This window comes from Saccopteryx leptura, chromosome 3, assembly GCF_036850995.1.
Source record: "Saccopteryx leptura isolate mSacLep1 chromosome 3, mSacLep1_pri_phased_curated, whole genome shotgun sequence".
NCBI lineage: Eukaryota > Metazoa > Chordata > Mammalia > Chiroptera > Emballonuridae > Saccopteryx > Saccopteryx leptura.
In genome coordinates, this window is record NC_089505.1 from 160,795,379 (window position 1) to 160,817,818 (window position 22,440).

General features: G+C 35.0%; 1 protein-coding gene across 1 annotated transcript in view; it reads right to left on the reverse strand.

Annotated features, from left to right (window-relative positions):
• The window catches only part of ZNHIT6 (zinc finger HIT-type containing 6), an 89,969-nt gene that overhangs the window by 2,537 nt on the left and 64,992 nt on the right, over window positions 1-22,440 (reverse strand). The window contains exons 6-9 of the mRNA XM_066376698.1: window positions 20,475-20,543; window positions 19,014-19,094; window positions 16,846-16,923; window positions 3,439-3,563 (exon numbers count right to left, since the gene is read on the reverse strand). Coding sequence (XP_066232795.1) covers window positions 3,439-3,563; window positions 16,846-16,923; window positions 19,014-19,094; window positions 20,475-20,543 — 353 coding nt within the window. The remainder of the gene's footprint in view (window positions 1-3,438; window positions 3,564-16,845; window positions 16,924-19,013; window positions 19,095-20,474; window positions 20,544-22,440) is intronic.

Consider the following 22,440-nt stretch of genomic DNA (forward strand, 5'->3'; position numbering starts at 1 on the left):
TTTTCCTTAGACTGAAATGCAGCATGCTTTCATCGAGTCATCTGATCTACTAGTTAGTTTTGGCAAACAAGGACCCGTGAAGCAAGTAACACTATTCTGACCACTTTGCACTGGACTGATACAAGATGGGTGGTTAGCACTCTACATCTCCCATCTAGTGGGCTACAGTAACTGCTTAACTTTTTAGTCAACTTTTTTTCATTCCTTAAAATGCAAAAAGCTAACAAACTTGTCTATTGCCCATCAATATAGGCAGATTTTTGAAAAAGTAAATTATGGCAATCTACAATCATAACAAAGATTATAACAACTATCAACTGTGAAAACTACTAAATCCCAGCCCAGAAACACATTTTCCCAAATCTAGAAGAGAGATATCTTGTGCTATGAACTCAAGATTAAAATCCAACTTCTGGGTTCTGAAGAAAGAATGTCAAGGCTTTCCAAAGAAAATGCCCTGTTCTTTTTTTCTTTTTTTTTACAGAGACGGAGAGAGTCAGAGAAAGGGATAGATAGGGACAGACAGACCAGAACGGAGAGAGATGAGAAGCATCAATCATCAGTTTTTTGTTGCGACACCTTAGTTGTTCATTGATTGCTTTCTCATATGTGCCTTGACCGCGGGCCTTCAGCAGACCGAATAACCCCTTGCTTGAGCCAGAGACCTTGGGTCCAAGCTGGTGAGCTTTTGCTCAAACCAGATGAGCCCGTGCTTAAGCTGGCGAACTTGGGGTCTCGAACCTGGGTCTTCCGCATCCCAGTCCGATGCTCTATCCAGTGCACCACCACCTAGTCAGGCGAAAATGCCCTGTTCTTACAGAACCCTACTTCTGCATTAAGGGACCACCTGGCAGAATATCCAATGCTGTGAGAAGTACAAAAAAACAGACACCTTGAAGTGCTTGCACAAAGATATATATGTATAGGGAAGACCTGGCATCATCATTCTTCTTATTTATTGATTTTAGAGAGAGGAAAAGAGGGAGAAAGAGAGAAACAGCAATGTGTTGTTCCTCTTATGCATTCATTGGTTGATTCTTGTATGTGCCTTGACCGGGGACTGAACCTACAACCTTGGCGTATTGGGACGATGCTCTAACCAACTTAATTACCCCTCCAGGGACCTGGCATTTTTTTTTATAGTCTATGTATTTATGATGTGACAACACTGGTGTGGTTCTTCAAATCCTGTCAGATTGTCTTTAGTTCTTTGGCTACAGCAGCTCTAAATGATCCTCTAGACTGAAAGTACGAGCCACTAGTGCTTCCTGTAAATAAGTCACATATCATATACCCAGCAAAAAATAGCAAATGTTACTGAAGAAGGTTCCAAGTACACTACAAAAGTAGCCTTTTCTTTTTGCTTCATTACAGGAAGCCTTACTTCAGTGTGCATTCCTAAACAAGGTGAAAGAGGAGCTGTGTGTGCTATGTTTATTTACACAGACAGTGTTTGCACTGGCTAGTAATCCACATTACTAAACAACTTTCCCTGAAACCAACATTTATAGAGAGCTATGTGAATTATATTAAGGAAAAAGTAACCTTTTAAAAAGCGAAACTGGTTATTTAAAATTAAAATTTCTAATTTAATTTGAGAAATAAAATTGAATAGTCTTACACTTTGAAAAATACAGTCAAGAATTAACCTCAAGATTTAGAGATCTATAACTGATTATTAGAAACTTAACATTTCCTAATTAAAAATCTAGTTTCCAACAATGGCACTGACAAAATGTTGGCCACATGGAAAAAAACATTTTCTCCTATTAACTTTGCCAAGGAAAAAAGCTACTATACACAGGTACAGAGAACGCCTTACAACAAAGGTTAATGCCTGTTACAGTCTATAATGCTGGTATAACAATAAAACCCAAACTAGGTATTTCAAGTAATATTATCTTTAAAAATAGAGTTCAATCCAATCCAAGGATTGTATGGTACTGTGGAGTTTGTTACAATGAAACTTGGTCTGTACCTATAATTCTTTTTTATTTAATTCTTTTTTATTTATTCATATTTTTAAGAGAGGAGAGATAGAGGAAGAGACAGAGAGAGAGATAGAGAGAGAGAAGAGGGGGAGGAGCAGGAAGCATAAACTCCCATATGTGCCTTGACCAGGCAAGTCCAAGGTTTCAAACCCGTGACCTCGGCATTTCAAGTCGACGATCCACCCACTGTGCCACCACAGGTCAGGCTGTACCTGTAATTCTTAGCTGAAAGTGGTAGCTAATGGTTTTGAGTTAAGGTAAGTAGCTTCTCTCCTTTTTAAAAAGTAATTTTTGGATTTTACTCATCCTCTAGAATCTGCATTCAGAAACACAATTAGCTTACTTTCATCAATACTTACAAATATGGATAAGTCATTTTATAACTAAGCTTTTACATACACCACTTTCAGCTCTATCCAGCATTTTATCACAACTCCACTGCTCAGCAAAGAGGGAAAAGTATATACTTCTAAAGAATCATGAAAATGCCAAGGAATATAGGCAAGAAAACAAATTCAAAGACTTAAAACAGTGGGTTTAGAAATAAAAGGCGATAAAGGGTTAAGGCAATGAATGGCACCTGATCCTTATGGCACATCATTTTAAATACAGTTAAAATTTGAAATGTAATTTTCCTTACAACATTTCTATTTCTATATGGTAGGACACTAGGAATGTTTTTGCAATCTCTCATTTTAGGTATCTCTTAAAAAAAGACTTTTTAACTAGGGAGTACATTTATCTGATCATGACAGACAGTTACTTAAAGACTACTAGCTTAAAAGAAGACAAAAACGTAAATGTCCTGGTTGGATAGCTCAGTTGTTTAGAGCATCGTCCTAAAGCACAGAGGTTGCGGGTTCAATCCTCAGTCAGGGCACATACAGGAACAGATCAGTATCCCTGTCTCTCTCTCACTTCCTCTCTTGCTAAAAATCAATGGGGGAAAAAAAAGGCAACACAAAGAAGCCAATAAAGCAGAGAGTATCTTTTGATAGCCAGACATTTAAACTAATTCATTCATTTTGGTTTTTTAAAATTTATTTATTTATTTATTTATTTATTTTAGGGGGGGGGGAGAGAGAGAGAGAGAGAGAGAAGGGGGAGGAGCAGGAAGCATCAACTCCCATATGTGCCTTGACCAGGCAAGCCCAGGGTTTTGAACCAGCAACCTCAGTGTTTCCAGGTTGACACTTTATCCACTGCGCCACCACAGGTCAGGCTCATTCATTTTAAATTGATACTATAAGCTCACATGCTCTCAAACCAGATAGAAAGAGCAGCTCCTTCATTTAGTCATTTACAGTATTAACTGTAGCTACAGAGTAAATTCAGTTAAGTGTGTAAATCTAGTGGGGAAAAAACACATAGAGAAACACAGACAGCCCTAATTGCTTCAGTTTCACTAGAATTATTCTCAGCATTACAGAAACAAACTTATACTTACCTAGGTGAAGAACATTCATGCCTTTATTGGATTCTTTTAATACCACATGTAATGTTGGGTACTCAGTAATCACTTTGTTCCTCAAATTGTCAAGGAGACTTTTGTGAGGATCCAATTCATAATATCTTATAATAAAAAAGCAAAACAAGAAAGTACTCTTAACATTAAAAATACTCAGATAAAATATGGCAGAGTCCCTTATATTAAAGAATTTATAAATGGTGATAATATTAATTCAGTAGTTATTTCTTTATAATATAGTAAGTTAAATACTACTAAAAAAACAGGTAAAAGAGCCATTATTATGGAGGTTCTAAAGCTGTATCAAAAGCATATCAAACAAATTGACATTAGGAAAGCTCTAGAATAAGTCATTCATTTTCATATCATAAGAAATAAAGACTAACTTTTATATAATATCTATGTTTAATGTATCATAAAATTTTCTTGGATAAAACAATGACTACCTAAAAATGGAAATTCTTCAAATATACTTAATTTTAGCCTTAAAAGAAAAACAAACATTATCCCATGCAGAATAATTTCTAGTAATATATATCAGTAAAATAACTGGCTACAACATACTTTTGTAAATGTTCATTCTAAATATAGTTTCCAGAAATTTATATTGGTAAAGAATTAAATATGACCTTCTTTTATTTAAAAAATTTAAAAGCCAGGTTTGGATTTCTGAATGAAGCAAAAGCACAAAATATAAGAAATATGGAGTTTGTCAGTCATGGTATCATATATGACATAGCTGTCAAATATGTTACAGGTAATTAGATGCTTATATTCCTTAAGGTATGAGATTCTCATGTCCTTACTTTTTTAAAAAATTGGTTTGATTAAAGATGCATTCCGCTAAGATTCTCCCTTGCCTGCTCTCTTGAATAAGAGAGAAAGTGGTGGGATTTCAGCTAGCTTTCAGGGAGTCACAAATAGGAATGTGTTGACATGTGAGTATCATGTCATGTCAGAGGAAAAAGTAGAGAACATGTCCACAAATACACAGAAGTTCTCTACTTTTTCTTCTGTACCAATGAGAGATGATATCCACGTGCACAACACACATCCCCAGGGATACCCAGCCTGATAGCTGTAACTCCATCCTTTCCCTCCTGCTCAAAAAAACATACTGGAATACAAATGATCAAAAGTGAGGTTATCATTAGTATACATTTGAATCTGCTATAATTTTAAGAGTAAATCCTTCCCAAACTTTGGTATTTCTTAATCAGTAACATATTATTTACCCCATAACGTGCAGCTGACTGAAACATATAGCACACTTACTAAGAACTGGTGTAGCGATTTCTTTGTGTTCTAGGTTTGTCCCATGTAATGGTTGTCAAATAAGGGAAAACAGAAGAACTTAACAAAATGCAAAGTCAAGCCCACTGTAAAAAATTGATTTCTTTTTAAAAAGTAGGTGACAAAGTGAGAGAACAAATGTTAAACCAAAAGTTTACTTATGTTTGCCTGACCACACACCTCAACCCTGGAATTAAATTCTTTATTTTAGAATCACAGAATATTTTTTATGTTGAAAAGAGACTTGAAATGCAAAATACCCAGTTTTCCTAAACCAGCCACTCTAGTACCCAAAGGCCACAGAAAGCATACATTCTCTTCCCCGTGTAATGTAATACAGATGTGCTTATAATACTTTTAAAAGTGGTTCCAGCATTCAAGGATTAAATGTTTCACATCTTTTAAGCATTATTTCTCTTTGAAATAAGCAGCATTAAAAAAAAAATCTAGCAGTTAATTATACAAAAAAAAAGATGAGACTGAATTAGTCACTAAAGTATAACATTAACTTATAAAATAAAATACAAAATGGATTTCACTAAATTTTTCTTAGGAGAAAAAAGACGAATTCTCAAATAGAAACTTTTCAAGTGGTATCCCTATGAAAACTCGCAGTAATTTATCTTCTGTGCAGTTTAACTGAATCATCAGGCTTCCATTAAGAGAAATTTCCCAAATAAAAAAATATTTTCTACTTATTTCAACTTCTGATAAATAATTTTCAGTGTATACTTAATGTTTTGGGTATTTTCTTTTTTTTTTTTTTTACAATATTAATATTTGTTAGGTTTCTGTAGATTTTCAAAGTTGAAGCAATTAAAAAATAGAAAGAAATTCTTCAAAAGCCACATGGTATCTAGAGCCTAATATTACTGCTAATACAGTATAACATATGTTCCCAGCCCAGAGACATTTAGAGATACTTAAAAATCACCGTGTTTTAATAAGTTATATATTATTTCAATCTTAAACTAGAATGATTACACTTGCTAAGCTTTTTTTTTTTTTAATTTGGTCCCTATTTTATGTTCCAATTAGGCACTTGCACAAAATATAATACTTAGGATGCAAATTTTTATAAAAATTTATAATGAATAATTTAAAAAATATATTATTCAAGTGCAAGGGAAATCTGGTTTGTTGTGTGGTTTTGATTAGAACCAATGGATTTTATTTAGTGTTTACTCTAAAATGTGGCAAACTTCTAATCACAGCAATATATAAATACATATATATTTTTAGCAAGAGAGAGAGATAGAGAGAGAGAGGCTGGAAGGGAGAGAGGCTGGAAGGGAGAGAGGTGAGAAGATCAACTAGTAGTTGTGTCACTTTAGTTGTTCACTGATTATTTTTCATATGTGCCTTGATCAAGAGGCTTCAGCCAAGCCAGTGACCTCTTGCTCAAGCCAGTGACCTTGGGTTCAAGTCAGCGACCACGGAATCATGTTGACAACTTCATGCTTAAGCTGGCAACCCCGTACTCAAGCTTGATGAGCCCGCACTCAAGCTGGCGACTTCAGGATTTTGGACCTGGGACCTCAGTGTCCCAGGTCGAGACTCTACCCACTGTGCCACCACCCATCAGGCAATACTGCTTATTGAGTGGGTCAGTAAGCTTCTAGGCCTTAGCTTTCTGGTCTATTAATAAAAGATGTCAGACGTTATTAGATAATCTTTTAGCTGAAATTCTGAGTTTCTTTGATTTTTTACTACGGTGACTATTCTTAGTCTACTACAGCGATTTTCAACTGGTATTACTCCAAGAATTTTTAAATCATACAATATCAGGGCCACTGACCCCTTTACCCTTAGATTGTCAAATAGAAAAATGACAACAGCCAACACAATAATAGCCACTCAGTGTGTATAAATCAAAATTTTACTATCTTTTGTCACACTGGCAAAATAATGCATTTTTTGGTGTGCCACAGAATTTTAATAATTAGCTTTATGTGTGCCATAAGATAAAAAGGGTTGAAAATTGTTAACTTAAGGCAGGAACACTATTTTACATTTGTATTACCTAAAATAACAATACATTCTTATAGAAACTTAGGACAAAGTCATCAAACTTCTTTAATAACAAAGAATAGCAATAGTTATATAAACACTGAAATACATATTTGCCATTCTATGCATTTTACATTTAAATGTATAGCCTTGCAACTTTTGGTAAGACCTTCAAACCATTATTTTGTATCACATTTACTTCCAAGATGCTAAAAGTACTTTGAATGTTTGTTTCTATTATCTTGTACCATATTGTACAGTCCAGCGTGGCATTGCCTAAAACATTTAGGCTTCAGCTCTTTTGCAAGCCATTAAGTCACTGAATCCTAAGAGACAGTTCTATCTTTTTGAAATTTTCAAAATCTCTGGTGTTCCCATTAGTAGAATAGCTCTACTACCATAAGACAAACTACTTAGGTTTGGAAGAGTTGAGATACCAACATTTGTCTTTTCTTTTTTCCTTAGGGGACCCTCTCACACATTTCCTTTTGTAATTTCACTTGCTTTCCCTCACAGGCTTGCTCGCTGACCCTGCTCCAGGCTGCTTCACAGGAGCATAGAAGGGCAGCATGGCTCAGTATGCTAAACAGGTGGTACAGTGATTGATATTATATGAATAGAAGTTGTCTCCATACTTAAGGGTATGCTTTTAATCTTGGCTCTGTTACTATTTTCAAAGAAACTGGTCATACTCCTGAACTTCTTTCTCTGCATTTTATTAGCAAGATAAAACAAAAACCAAAAAACAAAACTTCTCATAACTCAAAAGGACACAGAGAATAAAAAAAAAAGTCACTAGCCACTATTTTCCATTTGATCACTGACATCCCTTAGAGATCATTTCCCCTTTGATCCCCTAAAAAACACTGAAACTAAATTTGAATATTCTCCAACTTTAACAATATAATAGCAATTCCTAGATTACAGATTTTTTTTTCACCATAAAATAAGGTCACTGGATAAGGCAGTTACCAAGATCCCTCCAGCTTTAAAATACAAGTTTTGATATGTGTTTGCCAGAGGTAGCTCTTAACCAATATTCTTAATAGTCATACTTATTTCTCAGTCGAGATTTCTAGGTTAAAAGCAACTAACTGCCCTGGCCGGATAGCTCAGTTGATTAGAGTATCACCCCCAAGCACAGACTTGGATGGTTCGATCCCGTGTTAGAGCATATACAAGAACAGATGGATGTTCCAGTCTCTCTCTTACTCTCTCCCATCTACTCTCTAAAATCAATAAAATAAACATTAAAAAAAAAAGTGCAACTAACTGATTCCAAATGTATAAAGCTGAATCTTTGGATGTTTAAAAATATTAAACCTAATATAAATCAGTTAATGTTATCTGGAAACTAAAGGTTGTTAAAGTATGGCTCCACCCTGGCATTAGTGAATTCAGTACAGTTTCTGAATCAACTAGAAACTAAATGTTTTAGATTCATACTTATCAAATTCCTTTAAACTAACACAATCTTAAAAATACTAAATTTACTTTTAAGAGTAGAAAGAGAACAAACTGCTTTCAAAATCCAAACAAAAATGAAGAAGTCACATTGTTAATAAAGACTCAAAATAGGAGAAATAAAGATATATAATCAAACTAAATATATATATAAAATCAAACTAACTACAGAGGCAGACAGTTTTAACTCTTCTGTTCAGAAGAAAAAGGTATTATTTGAAATGTCTCCAAATAATACTGGGTGACAGTTTTTGTAACTCATACTGCCCCACTCCTATCAGAAACAGATCTTGGCAAGATAAAGTTTTTTCTTATCTAATCTTTTAGTTTTCATATTTACAAAATACAGTAATTGTATTAGTGGTTTGGTGTAATTTGCTTTGGGACTTTAATGTATCCATGTAGAAACAGATTATACATGCTTGACATGTGGCACTAGTCATGAGTTGGTTAGTGCAGACTGTATGCCTTTATTCAGAAAGCTCAACAGTTCAGAACTGCACTGGTAAAGGATCCTCATCTATCCATGATATGAAAGCTTTGGGATGCAGTAAAATAGCGACAAGCTGTGCATTTTAAAACATCCCTTATAGAGGGTTTTATAAGGCTCTTACTTGTTCTAGATACGACTTGTTCAGTCTTTTCTTATCCTAACTGGTAAGGTCAATTACTTTTAGATCCAGAAGGCCTGGCTTCCAGTCTAATCACTGATCCTATGAGCTGTGACTCCTGAAGGGTACTCAATTTTCCTCATCAGTATAATGATGGAAAGGATAACTATTCATCAGTTAGTTTGTAAAGGTTCATTGTAATAGGTGAAAATGTTTCTAAAATGTAATTTGCCCAACTAGTATCAGTAATAATAGTCTAACTCTACAAGAATTTAGTACCTCTCACAGGGAAATGACATACTTATCAGGAATTATGTTCATGATTTATGATGAAACTAGTTAGTAGAAAAAGCCTGAACTCTGTAGATAAACAGACCTGAGTACAAACCCTGGCTTTGTAAAGTGTAACATGGTTTCTTTGGGTAAGACAACTTCTCAGAGCCTAAGATTCATATCTTGTAGATTTACAATACCTACTTCATGTGAAAATGCAGTAAACAGTGCCTGCAATTTGTTCATCAATTAATTCCCCAATTATGTATTCAGGTCTACCATGTATAGATAGTCTGTTAGGTAATGGTAGTTCGTAGAAATAAATCTCAGTTTATTGGTGGTGCCAGTCAAATAAACTAGCACATTCTCGCTGGGACAAGATTCACCCTAGAAATCTAAAGCTAAGTAGATACTCAGTAAGCACTCTCTCTTGTTCCTTATCCACCGGCCACTGTTCTTTCAGGCTCACCATGCCTTCCATACCTAGGCATTTCATTTGCTAACCCTAGCTCTCCCTCACTTAATTGGTTCTTACAATTCCTCTTCCTCCACAGAGTTTCTCCTAATTAACATTGGGAATTTTAATTAGCCTAACCTTTGTTAACAAAATATGTCTCCTCTGGTGCTAAACCGAATGCAAAATTCTGATCAGTACAGACTCATATCTTCCAATCTTTATTGGGAAGTGTCACTTTCAAAATATGATTAGGTCTTTCAAAGAAGCTTTTGCTTAAAGGTCATATAGTTCATGAGTTACTACATAATAGAATTATGCTAACTTTAGAGTTAGCAAGAACTATGCTAGTCTTTACTGTCTTCCAGGTAGGGGTACTGAAACTCTGAGAAGTTAAGTATCTTACTCAGAATCACTCAAGGAGATGCAGAGTTGGGACTAGAAAGTAGATTGCTGAGTTCCTTTACTCAATTGTTTGCTTGTTTCTTCTTTACTCAACACATATTTACTGAGATCTACCATGTATCTATCACACACTGCTCCAAGCCCTGGGAATATAATGGTGAAGTATCAGGCATTCACTGAAGGTAAAAAGATGAAGGCTTTCTAGGAACAAAGTGTATACAAGGTGGGGCAAAAGTAGGTATTGAGTTGTAAATACACGAAACACTGTTTATTCTTGTACTATAATGTTCCATACAAACTGCAAACCTACTTCTGCCCTACCCAGTATACAAAATAAGAGTCAGGAATGTTTGGTGTCTAAAAGACTGAGTACAGCATGGATGTAGGAATACACACAGAATTCATATAGTTTTCGTATTTATAGCAAATTACAGTGAGAGGTCTGGTTGGAGAGAAGGTTAATGCTCTTTGGCTAAAAGGAAGTATCTGAATCACCTAGAAATTTCAAGTAATCAAGTCATTATTCCATCTGAAGAGTATGTATAGTTGCTTACAAATTATTATGTAAGAGAAGCAGAGTGGACAAACTGAAGAACAGATCCAAAAGGATGTGACAGGCCGATTCTTAGCAGATTATAAGCCTATAATTTACTTACTGATGCTCTCAATGCAAATATGTACTATTCTGATTATTGGTTAAGGGAATTATGTGAAATATAAAATGTTTTCTCTAATAACTTGGAAAATATATCTTAACTCTCAACTTGATTTTAAATTCTCAACAGTCACTGAAAGTGATTTGCTATGTGCCAAGCACTGTGCTAAGGAGCTAATAGGAATTACCTCTAAGTACTCTTCACAACCATGCAGTATTATTTGTCTTGATCCCCACTTTCAGATAGAAAAAGAGGGTTAGTAACTTTTTAAGGTCTGTATCAAATTATTACATTATTTTGATTTTATAGAGAATCTGCTTTGATACAGGTTTTTGAAGAAAAGCAAAAAGGTTATTTCAAACATAGCATAATTTGGGTTAGGTTTGAGAAGCAGTGATTTAATAAACTTAGTACTTGGTAGACCAAAAGTTTACCAAGTCTAACCTGAAACTTTAAAATAAGGCCTACTTCTCCATAGACTATATATTCTGAAAAAATAATATTACTATTTCTTACTGGAATGATATAATTTCACTCTGAAGGAATCCTAATAATAAAGTGTTAGTAAAAAAAGGCCATTCTTTTTGAAAATACTGTTTCCGAAAATGATGGCACTTTTACATGAAACTCAACATGCCTTAAACCTGTCATCCAGAAAACAAGTCCATCTCAGAAAATAGGTACATGACAGAAATCTCAATCACCTTGGCTTCATGTCTGTTTTCCCTATAACAGAACCTATTTGTTCTTGTATAAATTTCAATTTTCATTTATATATATAAAAAATTAAATGTGCTTAATAGTTTCTGAGCTAATTTGAAAAAAATTATTCCACAAAAGCTTAAACCACAAACTTGTCAAAACCAGAGTTTTATGTAACATCAAAGCATTTATGAAAACCAGAATTTTATATGTCAAAGCCGCAAAGTAAACATAAAGAGTAGAAAATGCATCAGAACTTCTTTATGAAAATAAACTGTTCTATTAGTAAATAAAAATATAATCAAGACCCCAAACTTAATAGACTTGGGAAATTACAACTGCACGGACAACAGCAAAGCTGAGAGAATTCTAAACTCTTCAGTAAATAACTGCAGTGAGCAGCAGTACATGGTTGCCGGATAATGCCGGGCACGACCAATGTAGGATTTTCTGCTTCAAAACCATTCATTTACATTCTGAGTGTAGAAAGCTGGTAAGAAGGGCAAGTCTGGTCTTACTAACACAGGCATCTTACATGAATTCTCCTCCCCATGGAATGTAAGCTCCACAGAGGCAGGAATGGTTTTCCTTACTGATATCACCCTACTGTCTAGAACAGTATCTGCACTATAGTAGATACTCAGTGTTTGGTGAATGAATAAAAGATTTTACTTAAAAAGCCATATTAGCTTTTATAAGACACAAATTCAAAACCTGTATATTCTGGAAAGAAAACTCCCAAATAGATCAACAGCAAATTTCTTAGCGTTAAACATATGTTTATCATCACCTAAATCTAAAAATAAAAGTTGTGTATGGCAAAGCTAAATCCTGGGAAACATTTAATATTACTCTAACTTATTAGGTATATCATTAGACAATTGTTATAAACCCTCAAAATACGGAAAACACAACCAGTGGAAATTGGCAACATCAAGTATTTGGTTTAAAAAAAAAAACCCTCCTTGTGTAGTTACTGGAATGTTCTAAATCGTAGGATACATTTAAAATCAAATAGCCACAAGGAAACTACTTGCTTTTGCCTTTAAAGCACTTTTCTGGAAATAATAAAATCTTTTTACTTAGCATGCTTATCTTGTATTAGAAAACTAACATTTTATAACCTATAATAACAAAATCTCTATCTTAATGTATCTCCATAATATCTAATTTCATTATTCATGATTAGATAATACTTACAATACTGGGGAGTTTTATAGAAATTAGGGGCCCTGGGTGGTTGGTTTAGCGGTAGAGTGTCGGTCTAGCATGTAGAAGTCCCAGGTTTGATTCCCAGTCAGGGAACACAGGAGAAAAAAACATCTGCTTCTCCACCCCTTCCTTTCCCCTTCTCTCTCTCTCTTCCCCTCCTGCAGCCATGGCTCAAATGATTTGAGCAAGTTGGCCCTGGGTGCTGAGGATGACTCCATGGCCTCACCTCAGGTGCTGAAATAGCTTGGTTGCTGAGCAATGGAGCAGTTGCCCCAGATGGGCAGAGCATCGCCCTGTAAGGGGCTTGAAGAGTGGATACCAGTTGGGGCACATGCAGAAGCCTGTCTCTTACTTAATAAAAAAAAAAAAAGAAAAGAAATTAGAATAACTATATCTTAAGGCTGACTTAATTTAAAACATAAGGATAAATCTTATCCCAACTTAGGTCCATCTTAGTAGCTACCTAAATAGGAGTTTCTGTCATTATTATTACCTTAAAGTGATGTCATTGCTACTCAAAGTTAAATAACGTAGGAATTTTTAAATCCCAAATTCCTGGACGTAGGCTGTAACCATCTACTTCTTTTTCTTTGGTGGTATTTTCTTATGTCACATTGAGTTCAAGCAAACAACTGAAATGGGGAAATCTGAAGGAAAGTATTCTACATAGATAGATAATAAGGTAAAGTTAAAGCACTTCTCATGTTACTCAGTCTGGTTCAGGTTTAGTATCAAAACAGCCTATTCTAGGTATTCCTTCAAGTTAACACCATTCACCTTTTACTTTATTAATCTATCATTTCCTCCTTTTTGGGAATAAAGATTAACCCAAGGCCCAACTTTGGTCCTCCCTGGGGTTCCCAAAGAAGGAAAGTTATAAAGTAAAACAAAGTAAAGGATCTTAAGGAAAATGAAGTACAGAAAAGCTGAATGCTTAGAATCAGGTCATCTGACCTTCATTTCAGTTCATTTCTTTGACCTTTCTCTGGGTTCAGGTTTACCCCCTTTGACTCTTAAGATAAACCATACCAATCTACTAGCATCTCCTGTGTTTTGGTCTCTATGTATTCTGACTTCTTCCTATGCAGCTGTATAAAACGATTTTCCCAACCAGTCCACCTGGATCATGTCACACATTCTGCCACACCCCTAGGAAACCCTGGTCTATTAGGACAAGCTGAAAGCTCTGTCCTCATTGCCTCTTCATGACTTTATAATACATATTTCCAAGTTAAAAATGAATGGTTTCTGGGTGCAAGCAATCTGTCCTATAGTATAAACTTTAAAATACTAAGTATCTTATATTTATCTTTTATCATATACAATTTTGGTTTCCTCAAATTTTGGAAAAAGAGAATATTTTTGCCAAATATTCAAGTTTAACTGGTTTAGTGAGTTGGCACATTTCTTCATTGGCCACAGCCCAATTTGCCTTAACTTAAAATGGAAATACAATAAACATTCCCTTTCAGGTAATGGAAGAAGTAAAAACAGAAACAAAAACCAAACTATAACAAAAAACAAAAATACAAGATACCTTTTGTTCTTACCAGTTGTACCAAATGATATAGGTTACTTTTCTTAATTTTGGTAAAGAAGCTTAAGTATATCACTGAGTAGGTTAAAAAAAAGGTGAATGTGGTCAAGTTGATACCCAAAATAGATATTTTTATTTAATAGTATAAAAGCAACCTGGTGTTTCAAGTACATATTAACTTAAAAAATAAAATAAATAATTCCATTTACACAGCCATTACAACACTACCCAGTGACCACTATTTATAATTTTCAAGGTCAGACAAACACACGCAAAGGAAATGAGGAGGCAATACATTTTATTTTCCTATTGCATTTAAGAATAAGAATTTCCTGAACTGAGATGGATAGTGCTTATACTGTGTCCCTCCTATTCCTTCTGGAATCATTTATATATTGTCCTCACACCAGCAAAGGAGTTGGTAAATGCTCAGATTGGTGCTGAACTGTTAGAATGGCTGGACGTGTTACCAGGTTGTCAGAAGACTGGGAAAACATACATTAGTTCTACAGCCTAGAGTTGAGATGAGACAATTATCCAAAAAGCAATTCCACCTTTCATAAAAACCCTCAGACAAGTGTTCTGTTAGCAGGCTTATGAGACTGAAGCCATGATATACTCATCAAGTATGCACAACAGTTTGAAAAATGAGTAACATTTACATAAACTAGCAAGATAAAATATGTTAAGAAAGAAACTAAATTTGGAAGAGGAAACATAATAAAAGAAGAAAAAAATAATCAATGATTGACCATAGGTAAATTAAATTCTAAGGAGCAATGCAAATTATTTTGTTTAAACATGAATTCTATGGAATTCACTTTAGGATTTTGCTAAACAAAACTGAAAAAAATGTACCTTTTATATTAGTATTTCTCATTAATTATATAAGGGATTACTGATTTCAGAAATAACTGATTTTGGTTAACAAGGATAGTATAACTCTGGATAACTATCTTTGCAGAAAGTAGAGAACTTTCTATCCTCTTTTGAGACCCCAAATCCTTTAGGGGAAGAAATGGAGATAAAGCATGAACTACATGTAAATATATTGAAGTAATAAGTCTAGGGCCCTGGTCAGTAAACTACAGTTTGTGAGCCACATGCGGCTCTTTGGCCCCTTGAGTGTGTCTCTTCCACAAAATACCACGTGTGGGCTCACAACTACCTCGATAAGGAATGTATCTACTTATATAGTTTAAGTTAAAAAAATTTGGCTCTCAAAATAAATTTCAATCGTTGTACAGTTGATATTTTGCTCTGTTGACTAATGAGTTTGCCAACCACTGGTCTAGGGAAACAACTATGTGATAGAAAACTTGAATTTTTCTTTTCTTTTTTTTAAAATTATAATTAAGTGAGAGGTAAGGAGGCAGAGAGAGACTCCCACATGTGCCCTGTCCAGGATCCACCCAGCAAGCTCACTAGGGGGTGATGCTCTGCCCATCTGGGGCTGCTGCTCCATTTCTTGGCAACCGAGCCATTCCAGCACCTGAGGCGAGGCCATGGAGCCATTCTCAGCACCCAAGGCCAACTTGTTCGAATGAGCCAGGACTGTGGGAGGAAGGGAGAGAGAGAGAGAGAGAAAGGAGAGGGGTTGAGAAGCAGATGGTCACTTCTCCTGTGTGCTCTGACTGGAAATTGAATCTGGGATTTCCACAAGCCGGGCTGCCAGTCTACCACTGAGCTAACTGGCCAGGGCTGAAAACTTGAATTTTTCAGCAATAAACTATGATCAATGATATAAAGCTAGGAGTTTTTGAGATAGGTTGGTAAGAAAAGTGGTCAAAATTTTGTGTTTAGATCCATCCTTAGTTATACAAATCTTATAATCTTCCAAGTAGACCTTTAGTAAGAATCTATTTATCTGTAGTAGTAGTAGTAGTAGTAGTAGTGATATAGTAGTTATAAATGCATGCATTTATCATGTGCTAAATGCCGTTTCTTAATCTCTTATGACAATCTTATAATTATTATTATCATCCTCATGTTAGACATGAGAAAATCAAAGCAAGTGAGGTTATATAACTCACTTGTTAACATAAATGGTAGCAGGTAGAGCTAGGATTCAAATGCAGCTCTGCTTTCACAGTTTGGATTCTCACAACTCTTAAGGCATATTAGCAAATCAAATTATAGGTAAGACCAACCAGATCTAGTCTTAATTGGATCTAGTAGTTTTGTTAATGAAACAATGGAAACAATTCAATATGCTGACACATAACCTACACTTAAGCAGACTTTGCAGAAATTCTCAGAGGTCATTCAATGTGTATTCTACTTCATTCCACTTAAAGAGAACAGACAGAGCCCAGTGACATTGAGAATTTTATCAAATCCTCAGTTTGTTAGAACCTGTCTCCCTTCACATTTCTATGCAGTGTTCTTTCTACTGCAATATACGCAATGGTCAGTTGGTCACAAAAATTTCTGTATTTCCAAAAACAAGTTGAACACTGGAACTGAGCTGGAATTCTTTTGGAGAGAATATTTCTTAAAATAAGTTAAAATGCAATTTAGAAATCATTTAGATGCACATGATTTTATTTTAAAATATTTCAACCTGAATAATTTTTCAACCAAATTTATCCTATAAGGGCGATTATTTTCAAATTTTAATTTGAAGGTCATTTTCTAAAGCCGAGGCTTTATTAATAGCTAGATAACTAGTATTATAATAAATAGCTAGCTACTTACACTAATCAAACTACTTAATTATATTGCAGAACTATAAAATATTTAAGGAAATGGGGAGGGAAGCAATTTTACCTTACTAAATTTTGCTGCATATTTTCAACCTTCATTAAAATTTGGACCCCAGTCTGACAGCGAATGTAGGCTTTCAACCTGAAATAAAAATGGCACATTGAAAAAGCAAAATTTATTTTTAATATATTTTGAAATAGTGTTCATGTTTGACCATTTATGAGTACCTAATACTTAAAATTTATTTATATAAGCATAGAAAAAAAGTTAAAGATATTTTCTAATCACAAATCTAAATTAAAATACCTTCTTACAGTACAGTTAAATAACTTAAATTAAGACATCTTGCTATTTATATTTTTAAGTAAGTTTATTTATTTATTTTCTTTACAGGGACAGAGAGAGAGAGAGAGTCAGAGAGAGGGATAGAAAGGGACAGACAGACAGGAACGGAGAGAGATGAGAAGCATCAATCATCAGTTTTTCGTTGTGACACCATAGTTGTTCATTGATTGCTTTCTCATATGTGCCTTGACCGCGAGCCTTCAGCAGACCGAGTAACGCCTTGCTTGAGCCAGCAACCTTGGTTCTAAGCTGGTGAGCATTTTTTATTTTGCTCAAGCCAGATGAGCCCGCGCTCAAGCTGGCAACCTCAGGGTCTCAAACCTGGGTCCTCAGCATCCCAGTCCAATGCTTTATCCACTGCGCCACCACCTGGTCAGGCTATATTTTTAATGCATGCAATTTGTTGGCAGGTATTTTGTTTTACTGACAAATACATAACCTGTAAAAACAACCTGACAATCAGTAATGAGAATGAAAGTCAAGTATTACACTGCCCCAAGACACTGTATATGTGACATGGGTCTGATTCAGTCTGGGCACTCCCAAAAGTAGATGATGGGATTTAACTACAACTGAGTCAGGCATTTTAGAATCTACTCAGTATAAATTTGAAACACCAGATTACTCTGAAACCAAACCAAGCATTCATATCCCAAGTAGGTACCATACTCTAATAATAGTTTCCTTTATAAAGCACTGCCTACCATGTGCTAGGCTCTATACTAGGAACTTTACATAGCCATTTTTTTTTTCCTTTTTCTGAAATTGGAAACGGGGAGAGACAGACTCCCGCATGCGCCCGACTGGGATCCACCCGGCACGCCCACCAGGGGGCGATGCTCTGCCCCTCCGGGGCGTCGCTCTGTTGCGACCAGAGCCACTCCAGCGCCTGGGGCAGAGGCCAAAGAGTCATCCCCAGCGCCCGGGCCATCTTTGCTCCAATGGAGCCTTGGCTGCGGGAGGGGAAGAGAGAGACAGAGAGGAAGGAGAGGGGGAGGGGTGGAGAAGCAAATGGGCGCTTCTCCTGTGTGCCCTGGCCGGGAATCGAACCCGGGACCTCTGCATGCCAGGCCGACGCTCTACCACTGAGCCAACCGGCCAGGGCTTACATTGCCATTTTTTAATCTTCATAACAACCCTATTTACTAATTATTATCAATCTTACTAGAAATAATAATGAAAAAAATTAAGGTCCATAAATTAAATAACTTGCTCCTGATCACATAGCTAGTAAGAAACAAAGTTGGCTATTCTAACCTAGACACTCATTACTGACTCTTTCTGCAATGCTATGTTAATTACTTTTGTTCATGCTGTATTTCTGAACAGGAGACAGAGTATATCTTAGTTTTATGAAGACTTGGCTGAAACAGGATTTCCTGTCTGTAACAGTTACTTGGAAACTGCTAAGTTTCAGTTTTTGGTTCAATTTGAAAGGCATTTGAAGTTTAAGGGTTAAGAGTGAAGACACGGACTGCAGCCTGCCTAGGTCTGAATCCCATGCTTATTAGCTATATGAAGTCATTTAGCCTCTTTATGGCTCCGTTTCCCCTTTTGTGAAATGGGTATAATACTAGTAATCTACCTTAATGAGTTACTGTGAGAATTAAATGAATTATTATTATCTGTTTCATTTATTATTATCTGCTTCAAAGGGTGTCTGGAACAGTAAAGAGTAAGTATAAACTACTGTTATTACTATCCAAAAGCATCATCTCTGACAAAGCCATGAGTAAAAACCAAGGAAATGGGACAGAAAGTAAATTAATGGCACTGTCACACCACAATCTAATAAAGTCATGACTTTCCATAATAGCTATGCATATATAACAAATATCTCAACATCTTAAATAATTTCAGAAAGTGACAAGATTTTAAAAACATACCTTTGACGAATTACAGGATCAGACTTCTCTGGGTCAATGTAAGGACTTAAAATTTCATGAATAGTTTTATCATCTGGTACTCTTCAGAACAAAAAAACAAAAACAAAACAATATTTATAATTTTCTATTAAAGGTGTTAACTTAGAATTACTAAATCTTGTGGTATTTTTGTTTAAGTGACTGAACACAGACCTTTTATTTTACTCTTGGCAAAATATAATGGCTTGTTAAGCAAAAATTACTTAGAAAAATATCTCAAAAAGACTTTTTGGACACACTTAACAAAGTCTTTAAATAATTATTTTGAGAAGCTCCTATAAATTGATTATAAAAACATGAAGCCTCTTTTAACACAAACCTGTGCTCAAAGATGAAAGAAGTCAGGATGAAATACATTTGAAAGTTGTAGGAAAAAAAATCTGGAAAAAAAACGTTTCAAATGATGCTAACTTCAGTGGATGTTCAAGTTTATTCATTCTAAATCATAAGACCAGGTTAAAAACTTGATACTATTTTCCTCGGAAACAGAGTATTTTAGGTTTCCCAACTTTTCTATATGTGTGCATATTGTTTTACTTAAACTGTAAAGCTGTAGAAACAAAATTAAGACACTGTTCTGAACTAGCAATTTTCCTTAATAATTTATATATACTATATATACAATTGTGCTATATAGCTCGATCTGTAAAATTTAAGTCCTTTCCCTGTCTAAAATTTTTCACTAAAATCTATATCACAATGACAAGGAAGGGCACCATATATAGTGTGAATATATGTTAATTATATTATTTAAAAAGCAGCTTTAAAATTTTCATAGTCCAAGGAATCAATCAGTACACAACTATTAAAACTTTTAAATGACACTTGAAAATATTCATAATATAGAAAATGATGAAAAAAATTACGTAAATTCCAATTATGAGTATGTATATATACGTCCAAAAAAATGCATTTCTAATAGTACTAATCTCTGCATAGTAGAAGTATGGGTCATTTTCTCACTTCTTACATAACCACCCAACTTAAGATATAGAGAGTTTTTAGCTCTCTTAATACTCCCTGCATCTCTCTCCGTAATCCTGCTCCCTATGCTGAAGTAAAACATAATCATGAATTCTGTGCTAATCATTTCCCTTAAAGTTCTACCATCTCTGTAGATATCCCCCAAAAGTATACATTTTGGGGTTTTCTTTTTCATATTTACAAACTCTATGCACCCTCTTCCTTAACGTGCTTTTCTTACTAAACATTATTTCTAGGATTCATCCATGTTGATGTGTGTAGAATGTCCTTCATTTTCAGTGGCGTTTAGCATTTCATTGTATATCAATACACCACAACTTAGTTATCTATTTTACTAACATATATTTATTGATATCACATTTAAGTTAACAATTTATTTTAAATACAGAGACATAATTAAAACAAGTAAGTTCTTAATAGACAGTGGTGATACTATACCTTTTTTCTATGTACACAGCTTGACTCTGAGGAAACTGGAGCTTTACATGCCAACAGAACTGTTGTTTTCTAAGAGAGAAAATAATCACATGAGGATCAAGGTAGAAAAGTTTGAACATAAATCAAACTTCCTAAATTTTTGTTTTCAGATAATAATTCTAAAAGTATTTTTAGATTTTAACATTTTTTCTAAGAGCTATTATCTGTTTCCTATGATTTTAGAGGCCATGTTTTTCAAACAATATACTTAAAAGGTTTTTTTAGTTTAGTTTTTTTTATTGATGAGAGAGAGATCAACTCGTTTTTCCACTTATTTATGCATTCAGTGGCTGCTTCTTGTATGTACCCTGACAGTGGATTGAGTCCACACCCATGGGATGTCCAGAATATGCTCTGCCCAAATGAACTACCAGGCAGAGACTCTTGCAAGACTTTTTAAGGAGAAAAAAAACATTAAGTGAAGCAATTCTGATTTTCAAGGATTTGACATTCCTGAATTAGAAGGCAATTTCTCATAGTTCAGGGGCCACTGAGATCAGTGTGTTACTACTTGAAGTTTACAAATCAATTTCCTCATGATTAAAAACAATGAGCTGATGCCTTTGCTTACTAGTCTGGAAATTAGGTGAATGAAGTATTGTCTGGTTGAGACCGGCTGGCTGCAGACACTTATAAGCCATGAGTACATGCATTCAGTAGCAAAACAGTAGACAACAAGTTGGTTGCTATGCAGACTGCATTCTAAGCCAGAGTCTCTTTGCTTTCAAGTCTAAACTTTGATACATGATCGACAGTAATAATTTACTAAATTCTGATTTTAGAAAAATGACCGTATGTTCTATTTACCATATCTAAATTTGGTAACACTAGACACCATTCTTTTAAAAAATATTTAACACTCAAAACATTGACTCCATCACAGGAATTTAAATATCTTCACTACATGATGGTTTTACACATTTTTTCCCTTACTTAGAAAAAATGTCTAACAATCCAGTTGCAAGTTAATGACCAGCAGCCTGCCCAATGGTCAGTATCTCCTACAAACTATGCCTTAGCAACATGGCCCTGAAATCTAAAATAATTTTTGTTGCCTGACCGGGCAGTGGCGCAGTGGATAGAGCATCGAACTGGGATGCGGAAGACCCAGGTTCGAAACCCTGAGGTCGCCAGCTTGAGCACGGGCTCATCTGGTTTGAGCAAAAGCTCATCAGCTTGAGCCCAAGGTCGCTGGCTCCAGCAAGGGGTCACTCAGTCTGCTGAAGGACTGCGGTCAAGGTACATATGAGAAAGCAATCAATGAACAACTAAGGTGTCGCAACAAAAAACTAATGATTGATGCTTCTCATCTCTCCGTTCCTGTCTGTCTGTCCTTGTCTATCCCTCTCTGTCTCTGTAAGAAATAAAAAATAAATAAAATAAAATAATTTTTGTTTCATATAATCTGGTAGAGTACCCACTAAACATTTATATGATTTAGTCAAACTATGGTCAGAAGACAATGACCAAAAAAATCAAGTAAAAATCCTTCTATTAGGGTAAGTAATCATCAATCTGCTTATGAAAGTTCTCTTTGATAGTAAGATGGATTTTGGCACTAGCTAGAGAAAAATAAGCTTGATTATTCTTACGACAATAGTGCCACTTATCATACAAGAAACAACTGTGTTTAATATCTTTTTGATAGAACATAGTTGTATGGCACCCTTTAATAACTTAAAGGCCAGATGTCTCAATTCTTGGAGGAAAAAAACTTTATTAAAAAATTCTGAATGCAAATACAAGTTACTGGTTTCAAATAAATAGTTCTAAAAGAAAATACCTTGCAATGGCTGTTATCTGTGAAACTGGCATAATATTATATATCATCATCAAGAGGATGAGAAAGACCACATTGACTTCTTCATTAGAAATAAACTGACTTTTAAATATTAATGCAAATAGTTTCTTCTTAAACATATTTGTT